Source organism: Trypanosoma cruzi, genomic scaffold, assembly GCF_000209065.1.
Source record: "Trypanosoma cruzi strain CL Brener 1047053516851 genomic scaffold, whole genome shotgun sequence".
Classification (NCBI taxonomy): domain Eukaryota; phylum Euglenozoa; class Kinetoplastea; order Trypanosomatida; family Trypanosomatidae; genus Trypanosoma; species Trypanosoma cruzi.
The window spans coordinates 394760-403371 of NW_001849577.1; the positions used below are offsets into that span (position 1 = coordinate 394760).

An 8612-nucleotide genomic window follows, 5' to 3' on the forward strand; every position below is an offset into this window, starting at 1 on the left:
TGCGTGTTTCTTGTTTTCAAATTTTGTTAGTAGCGCCGAGGGAAAAGACGCACGCCACCAATGAGCGAGTACAGCACGGCGATGCGGATGCAGCAACACCGTGTAAGGACGACCGAATATATTCCTCTCCCCGAGTGTGTCTTGACGGAGTTAACGAGAGGTATTCCCATCATTTGCAAGGCAAGTACATCTCTTCAGCCTTTTGCCCCCAAAGCAGCGAGCATTGTGTGTCGGGAAGTGGAGAATATGACGAGTGTCACCTCGTCCGAGCACCGGGTGCGATGCATCTCGCAAATAACTGGTGTCTTGCGTGAAAACACTTTTATGGCCCAGAGGAGTGTCACAGAGTGCAGAGTATTTTTGAAGAAACTTGCGGCACACTTTGTGTTTCCTCTCATGCTTCACTGCGCCGTGCGATACCTTCACCGTGCGCTTGCGACACTTCTTCGAACTGTGTACGTGATAGACGAGGATCTTGAGACCTGTTTCTGTGCGGCATTCACTGCCGCTCACATTCGTTGTTGGGGGTCTGGAACTTCTGAGCGACGGCCCACCATTTTTGGTGACAACGCTGCAGCCAGATTGGGGAGTGAGGCCACTCTATTGGGATTTAAGGATTCCGTTATGAGTTGGATAAACTGCATTGATAGCACGACTGTGGTAGCCATGCCTCTTTTTCCACGCGTATTTGCTAGCACGTTTTTTGATGTTCTTCCACTTCTTGGGGAGAGTCTGCAGTGGATGGTCCTGAATGCCTCTGTGAAATGTCGTGAAGTTGGGATTGAGAATGCCACCAATGGGACAATTTTGGGTGAAGATTTGGCGTATGTGCGGTATGGTATTCGCGTTATCACAACGTATACGCATAAGTTCCTGCATCTGATGCAGGATGTATGGAATAACGGGGACAGAACCACACATTGCCATTTAAAAGAAGACGTGGGGAAACTTTTTTCTTCCGCGGTCTTGATGCTTTCTTCGCCTGTTTTTCCAAAGGATGTTCTGAACGGGGCGGGATTGCTCGTGTCGTCCCTGTTGACCTTACGGACATGTGCCCCATGGTTGCTTCTCGAGGTCTGCCGACAATGTGGGACCTTTGATCCGCCCACGGATGCTGCTGCTGCGAAACCAGGAGTGACGCGAGTCGCGTATACCTCGGAATCCTTACTGCAAAGTGATGTGAGGGAGTGCGTCGAGCTGATCTGCTCCGATGATCCCCATCGAAGGGCTAGCGAGCGTCCTCAGGCACTGTGTGCACTGCGGAATATTCTTGGTGCTCTCACCAACAATGGCCGTTTTGCATTGTTGAAGGGTCTTCTGGCACACTTATCCACACCCATTCACGGTAACGTTGACTCCCTTGGCATCCTACTGAAGCCAATCACTCCTCTTGCGGGCGCTGGACCTTCAGTGGAGGCTTTGGAGGTGGTGCATGATATCATCATGCCGGCGGCGGAGGCGTATTGCTCGGCTCTTCAGGCACCTGACACGCGATTCATGGCCATTCAAACCATTGACAGCGTGGTTCGGCATATTTCTTCCTTTCTTAATTGTATTGCCGAGGTTTTGGAGCACCCACCGAGTGAGAATGAAACAAGGAGAGGTAAAGTGAGAGAAAGAAATGTGCAGTGGCCACACGGAGGGAAATTATTGACCGAACCCCAAAAGCGGGAACTCATGGCTTTGTGTGCACGCAACACGAAGCTTACCCGCACACTGAATCACGCGACGGAGATCATTATGGGGATGTGGGACGACAACACTCTGCAGGTAACCGGTCCACTCTACGATGCGTATAACGAGATCCTTTCTGTTCACGCCGCGCTTCGGCGCTGTGCAGCGTTGTTTCCCTCAACTTTTGAAACACACGTTCTGGACGAAGAGATTTTTGACACCGCCGAGGCATTACGACGTATTCTGTGTATACCCAATGAACGGCGTGGTAAATATCACGCATTGTTGGGAATACTTAGCGTTCTTCCCGTGCCACAGTTTCTGTCCGTACTGAAGGAGAATTTTTCACAGGAAACGGCTTCCATATCTGAAGTCCAAGGACTTTGTTGTTTCAGCCGAATGCTCCTTTCTGGTGCGTGCAACCACAAGGTTGGAAATATTGCCGGCGATGTTTTTGCAAAGGCAGCTAGTCTTATCCGAAACTCGGATAACGCCGACGCGCATAGAGAAGTTCTTTTCATGCAAGGTATCATTGACCCACTGGTAAAGTCCCTTCTTGTTTCCGGTTACGCAGCACCTCCACATCTGAGTGAGGCTGCTTGTGTCTCAAACATAGTGACGCACATGATCATGCCGTGTCTCAAATCAGAGGAAGTGTTCATCTCCATCTTGCTTTCGCAGCTGACACAAGCACTGGAAGGTAAACATAATTCCTCTCGGGTCAATCAAAGCGTTGTGGAAATCATTCATCGGGCGCGTGTCGTCGGCAAAGATATTGGTGCCTACCTTCAACCAAAGAGTCAAACATTTCAGGCCATTTTGGCGAGTCTGCAGGTGCACGAAACTGAACTTCGTTACACCGCGTTGAGTCTCTGTGTGTTGAGCACGAAAAAGGCAGAGACTGTGAAGGCTTGGCAATGCCGTATGATGGAGTGGTACATCAGCAGCAATATGTATTGCGGTGGAGACTCCGTAGCGATGCGCAATCTCTTGGAAGTGTATAAAAAATGGATGCGTCGGCTTGTGGATAGCTACGGGAATCAAAACAACAGGCAAAAGAAGGGAATGGCTGGAAGTGAGGCAGCCGAGCAGTACAAGGAATTGGTGGTTGATCACTGTGTACGAATGGTTGGATGTCTGGTTCCACAGATTGGTGAGAACGCAAACTGGTGTCGTAATCTTTCTCTCGAGCGTCGTGTAGCGGCCATGTCTATATATTCGTGTCTTCTTCGAAATGCCCTGGAATTTCTTTCTGAAGAAGATGTGAGGAAGCTCAAAGAACAGCTGTTTCCCGTGGCACTCATTGAAGGTCTGCTGGAGTGCCTCTCGGAGGGTTGGGAAAAAGCACGCCTGTCCGCCTACAGCATTCTTATTATCTACTGCAATCACGTCCCTGACGCAATCTTCTCGCATCGTCATCTGGGAAACCCCACGGCTGCAAGTACCGCCAAGGCCGAACTGCTGCGCGCCCGAACGTTTCGGAAGTCAGAGGGCGAAGTTCTTTGGTACGTTTTGGCGACGCATTTCACACCCGCGGCAAAGCAGGCGGCAGCCGAGAATCCGTCGCACGAGTGTGAGAAACGAGTGAGGGATGTGGAGTGTGAGATGAAGTTGCTGAAGGAAAAACTCTCAAAACTACGCGCCTTGGGAGCAAAAGGAGCATGTGAATTTCTTCAGCTTCATCCATTGCATGGAATAATTTCTCTTTGTGCGGCATTACTTTCAAATGCGTGGGAGATTAAACGTGACTTTCACCTTCTTTACGAAGCATGTAACAATTTATTGCTTTGCTGTAGTGCGGTGCTACAGACATGCTCTTCCATTGTGGGCGGCGAACCAGTTAACAGCGTTGACGATGGTGACGTGGAGGTGGATTGTCGTGGGCATGTCTTTGAGAAGGATGGTTCTTACACAGAAGATAAAATGCGCACAGTGGTTAACAACACATGGCTCAGTATCCGTACGGCCGCCTCCGCCGTGGAACGCGTGATGAACCTTGTGAAAGTCGAGGATCTCTCTCTCCCGGTAGTTCGTGAGATATGCTACGTCCTTATTGAGTCTCTTCTTCGCACAAAACACAACGGTGTGATGCGTAAAGTACGGGAGGCACTTAAAACAGTTGCCGCCGCACTTCTGCGTTCACGTGATGTTGCATTTCACTCACTCCCCTGGGAAATGCTTGACTTTTTGCTGGGTCCAGATGGCGTCACGTCAAGAAGTGTTGCGCGGATGCTACGGCGGAGTCAAGGCTTACCGCACGCTATATTAGCAGTTCTAGAGGCTGAAGACCCGACGGTTCCTGTCTTTCTTTTTCCAAGGGCCATGAAACTTCTCCTGCGCGTAGCGAGGGGAGCACACGTTGGTGGGGATGATTGCCAGCATCATTTAACGGAAGAAAAGTGCCGTAGTCAGCGTTCAAATGCGTTAAATGTTTTGAAATTTATATTTGAAAATAAAATTTTTGCCTCGCGTTCGGTGGCGGACTTGGAAGAAGCGTTTTGGATAGCCGCTGAAGGGTTTAATGACCCCAGCTGGGGAATACGGAACAGCTCCTTGATGCTCTTTTCGGCTGTGCTACCCCGTTTTGTCGGGGAACATCCCTCAACTGGTAGCGTGGGTGTTAACACGTCACTGCACGACATTGCCGTTCGGGCGCCTCGTGGTGTCGCTTTTGCATACGAGGAGTTGGTGAAGAGTTCGACGACACCTCTGCCCAGCCTCGGGGTGTTTCCGCTGCTGCAGATGCTCTCCATGGTTACCCCTGACCCACCACATCTCTTCACGAATGCGACAACATCTCAGCAAACTGCAGACGCGGATGTGGATTCCTCTCGAATTGTGCGGGCTATTATGCGTTGTGGTTCATCTAAAAACCTTATGGTTCGTGCCGCGAGTGCTGTTGCGCTAACTTCACTCGTTCCTACTTCCCACCTGGAGACGCTTCTTGCGGAAATTATATCCAATTTATTTCAATCAAAAAATGGCCTTAACACGGTACACGGCGCACTACTTCACCTGCAGCAATTTCATACTTTTTATGTGGGAACGCTGCGCCGTAATATGAGAAAAAAGGCCATGAATAGTAGCGCGACGGCTACTGTGGCTTTTCTTGTTAATCGATTGATCGTGGAGGGTCTTGGTGCGCCCAGCCTTGCTGTTTCCAGTTCAAAACTGTACCAAGCTTGTGTACATTGTCCCACAATCGCTGTAACCTTCTTGAGTTTGGCCTCTGATGCTCTATACTACATTCAGAGCTTTGGGTTGTGTGCGGATAATACCGCTCCAATTGTTAATTTGATGCGTTTTGGAGTAGCAGTGGTTTACGGGGCAGTCTGTGCGCCCACGCGGTCTTTTGAGTTGGCGCGACACGATCATGCTGCGGTTTGTGAAAACGGCGCACTTTTCGCTCTTCTTGTGGTTCGGCTTCTCTCGCTGTCAAAGGAGGAGGCGGAGGGTACTGAAGAGGAAAATGACAAATTGGCCTCCTTAAATGGGAATGCTCAGGTATGGGATACACTTTCTCAGGTATTTACGAGCGAGAGTGGGGAATACCTCATATCGTGCCTTATGTATCACGTAAGCCACCACACGGCGGAGAAACGGTGGCCACGTGAAGAGTCTGAACGAACTATGCGGCAGTTTACATTGCGTCTTCACTGTGATCCTGTACATGCGGCGTTGCGGATGCTATTGCGGGACCTGTCGGAGGATTCTTTGTTACAGAGATTGCCTTGCACGAGGATTTTGCATATGAGTGTCCATCTGGAGTACCTCGTCTTGCTGGGCAGTGATGGTGGACCACGGTCTGAAACTTGTGAAGCGTTGTGCAAGGCGCTGGAGGAGAACCTTCTTTGCAGAATGGACCCCCAATCAAAGCGACCTTTGCAAAACACGGAGGTTCAAAGTTGGGCCATTTGCTTTCTCGGTCGTTGCTGTGTACGTCACGGTGCTTCCAGTGTGACATTGTTGAGGATACTTGAACACTACTCTCGTCCCTTTTTTGATGTGCGGAACCGTGCTGCAGTCGTTTCTGCATTAAAGGATGGGCTGTTATGCTTAGAAGACGACGAAGCTGAGACTGCTGTGAAGCATCGGTGTGCATTCTTACTGATTCTCCTTCGGCTTCTTTTTGACGACGCGTATGATGTTCGTCTGGAGTCCTGTCGTGTGGTTTCCCAACTCACATCACCAGCAAATTTCCTGCTGGATCACATGACCTGTGTATTGTCTCTGGTGTTTCGTATCCGGCAATCCGGTGAATGCCGGGTTTTTGATGCCGAGTTCTTGCAGCAGTACCTGTTGGGTGCTGACGTCTCACGAAATAGTCCTTTGGGTCACAACGACGAAAATAATAATGGTGTTGAAGCGAACGAATCTGATTCGGAGGAGAGCGATGTCCTTTTTGAAAAGGAAGCAGAAAACATGTTTGCGGAGAACACCCTCTTGGCGTACCTTGTGGGAGCCGTCATGCACGAGGCGGGGGGCAGCAGCCCCACCTTTGGGGTGTACGACGAGCTGCTCCGTGTGGCAGAGTGGCGAGGCAGCGTGGCAGCTGTGTACGCCACACTGTTTGCCGACGACCAGTAGGGGTGTTGGGGCAGTGGGCTGCGAACGATAATGAATTAACGACCGATAACCAAACAACAAACGTGGAGGTGGAAGCTCTTTTTTAATTCCCAAACAAAGGGAGAAGAATCGACAAACACAGAGGAGGCATCGATAATTTTGAACAATAATGATAATCATCATTGTCATCATCACCCATGTTTCTATTATTTTTTGTTGTTGTTTTGTGTGTGTGTCATCTTGCTTCTTTTTTTTTGGATTCTGGTTTTATTCTCTTGGGCGATTTTTTTGCAAAAGGTGGCTGTGAGGTGGAGGGAGCCAATGGCAATTCGATGGTTTGCTACCCGGTGTGTCTCGCGCCTCACCGCACGCAACAGCCCGATCCAGGGGGAGATGCAGCAAAAGCGCTGCGTCATGATGTTTAGTGCCCCGCGCTGGGGATCGTTTAAGTATCGCCACACACGAACCATCCCCGACGACGCCGTTAACCCTTTGACGACTCCAACGAAAATTGATGCGGGTACTTTACACATTGTCTCTGTTCCTATTGGCAATTTGAAAGACTTTTCTATTCGTGCACTTGACGTTCTTAAACAGGTTGACTACATTGTTACGACGGATAGGCCAGCAACCAAGACACTATTGGAATTGGTCCATATTGAGGCTCAAGGTCGTCTTATTCATTACTCCCGCAGCAATCGTACGGCATCCAAAGACAAACTTGTGGAACTACTAAGAGGAGGGAGAAGCATGGCGCTGGTTTGTACAAGTGGGACACCATGTGTCGGTGACGTGGGCAGTGAGTTAGTTCGGGAGATGCAGTCAGAAGGAGTGCGTGTATCGGCAGTGCCTGGTCCATGTGCATTGACATGCGCACTGGCAGTTTCTGGCGTCACTTTCTCCCCGTACGAGAGCGACAAGTCGTCTTCCACGGCGATGCAAGCCGAAAGTCCTTCATTATCTTCTTTGCGTTCTCTTCGTGACGGATCGTTCTTCTTTGGAAACATGCTGCCGGAGTCGCATGGGGCACGCCTTCGCATTCTTCGAAATACCGTCCGGCAGGCGAATCACCCCTGTTTATTTTACGAGATTCCTCGGCGATTATTGCTTGTTCTGCAAGACATAGCTTTGGTTTTGCCAAGGCGTCGCGTTGTTGTTGCCCACGAATTAACCAAAATGAACGAGTCACTGCATGCGGATACTGCAGTCAAACTACTTGCCTTCTACTCACGCCAGGAAGCAAACATGATGCTCAAGAAAGGGCAGCTGGTGCTCATCATTGACGGCCCTGATGCCGATGAGACGCAGGAGTACTTGCAGAGAGAAGCGGAAAAAAGACGGCGATTACGGCGAGAAGTCACGGAGTTGGTCGGTGAGCGTTGCGATGCGAAGGATTCGTGCGACCGAATTGCTCAACCAAAGGTCCGAAGCAGACGTGAGCTAATTCGAAGGAAACGTCGCAAGCGGCTTATTGCGAAGATTGAGAAGGAGCAAGAAAGGATTCGAATGATCATGAAAATCAACCAGACGGATGCGTCCCGGGTGTAATTCCGCGTATATTTGTTTTCCCTGATGCCCCTGTTATTGTTTTTTTCTTGTCTTGTCTTTGGGTTCTCACAAATGCGGGTCGATATAGTGACTTGTTGTGCCTCAATTTGAATTTGGTCATGTGTGATGCTGTGTTTCTCCGTTGCGAGTAAAGAGTACATGCATTTAAATTCTTGCCCTTTCCGAGGGTGAGGAGGGAATAGGGAAAATAATTATAATAATAATAATAATAATGGCAATAATAATGGGTTTAAAACTTTTTTTTTCTTCTTTTTTTCTGATCTGTGTAAAGGTTTCTGTTTATTGTTATTTCACTGTTATAGGTTGGTTGTGTTTGTGTCTGTGTTTGTGGTTGTTTCTGTGGGGATACAATATAAAGACGACGTTTCAATGGACGTTGGCATTGTTGGACTTGGTGTCATGGGTGCCAACCTGGCACTAAACATTGCAGAGAAAGGGTTTCACGTTGCGGTATTCAATCGCACATACTCCAAGGCGGAGAGTTTTATTAAAGAGCATGCCTCGGCTCCTTTTGCGGCAAATCTTAAGGCATATGAGACGATGAATTCTTTTATTATGGCCATTAAAAAGCCGCGCAAGATATTTATTCTTGTTCAGGCTGGCGCTGCTACTGACGCGACGATTGAGCAATTAAAGGGCGTTCTGGAGAAGGATGACATTATTGTGGACACGGGTAACGCTCACTTCAAGGATCAGACCCGCCGAGCCGAACAACTGGAGGCAGCAGGTCTGCGTTTTCTTGGAATGGGCATTTCCGGTGGGGAAGAGGGCGCCCGAAAAGGCCCTGCCTTTTTTCCCGGTGG

At 49.4% G+C, this 8612-nt stretch overlaps 3 protein-coding genes across 3 annotated transcripts, besides 2 other annotated features; all 3 read left to right on the forward strand.

Annotated features, from left to right (window-relative positions):
- Positions 1-8612: part of a sequence feature (heterozygous, Esmeraldo-like haplotype) that runs on past the window's edge.
- Tc00.1047053507011.250 (hypothetical protein, conserved) lies at positions 61-6261 on the forward strand (the record flags this gene model as incomplete). Its single annotated transcript, XM_812874.1, has 1 exon — positions 61-6261. The coding sequence occupies one exon, from the start codon at positions 61-63 to the stop codon at positions 6259-6261; it is 6201 nt and encodes a 2066-aa protein (XP_817967.1).
- Positions 6562-7788, forward strand: Tc00.1047053507011.260 (hypothetical protein, conserved; the record flags this gene model as incomplete). The annotated part of the gene is made up of 1 exon (XM_812875.1): positions 6562-7788. The coding sequence occupies one exon, from the start codon at positions 6562-6564 to the stop codon at positions 7786-7788; it is 1227 nt and encodes a 408-aa protein (XP_817968.1).
- Positions 7996-8034: a microsatellite.
- On the forward strand, positions 8179-8612 carry Tc00.1047053507011.269 (6-phosphogluconate dehydrogenase, decarboxylating; the record flags this gene model as incomplete). The annotated part of the gene is made up of 1 exon (XM_812876.1): positions 8179-8612. A coding segment is annotated over one exon (434 nt), but the record flags the coding sequence as incomplete, so codon positions are not given.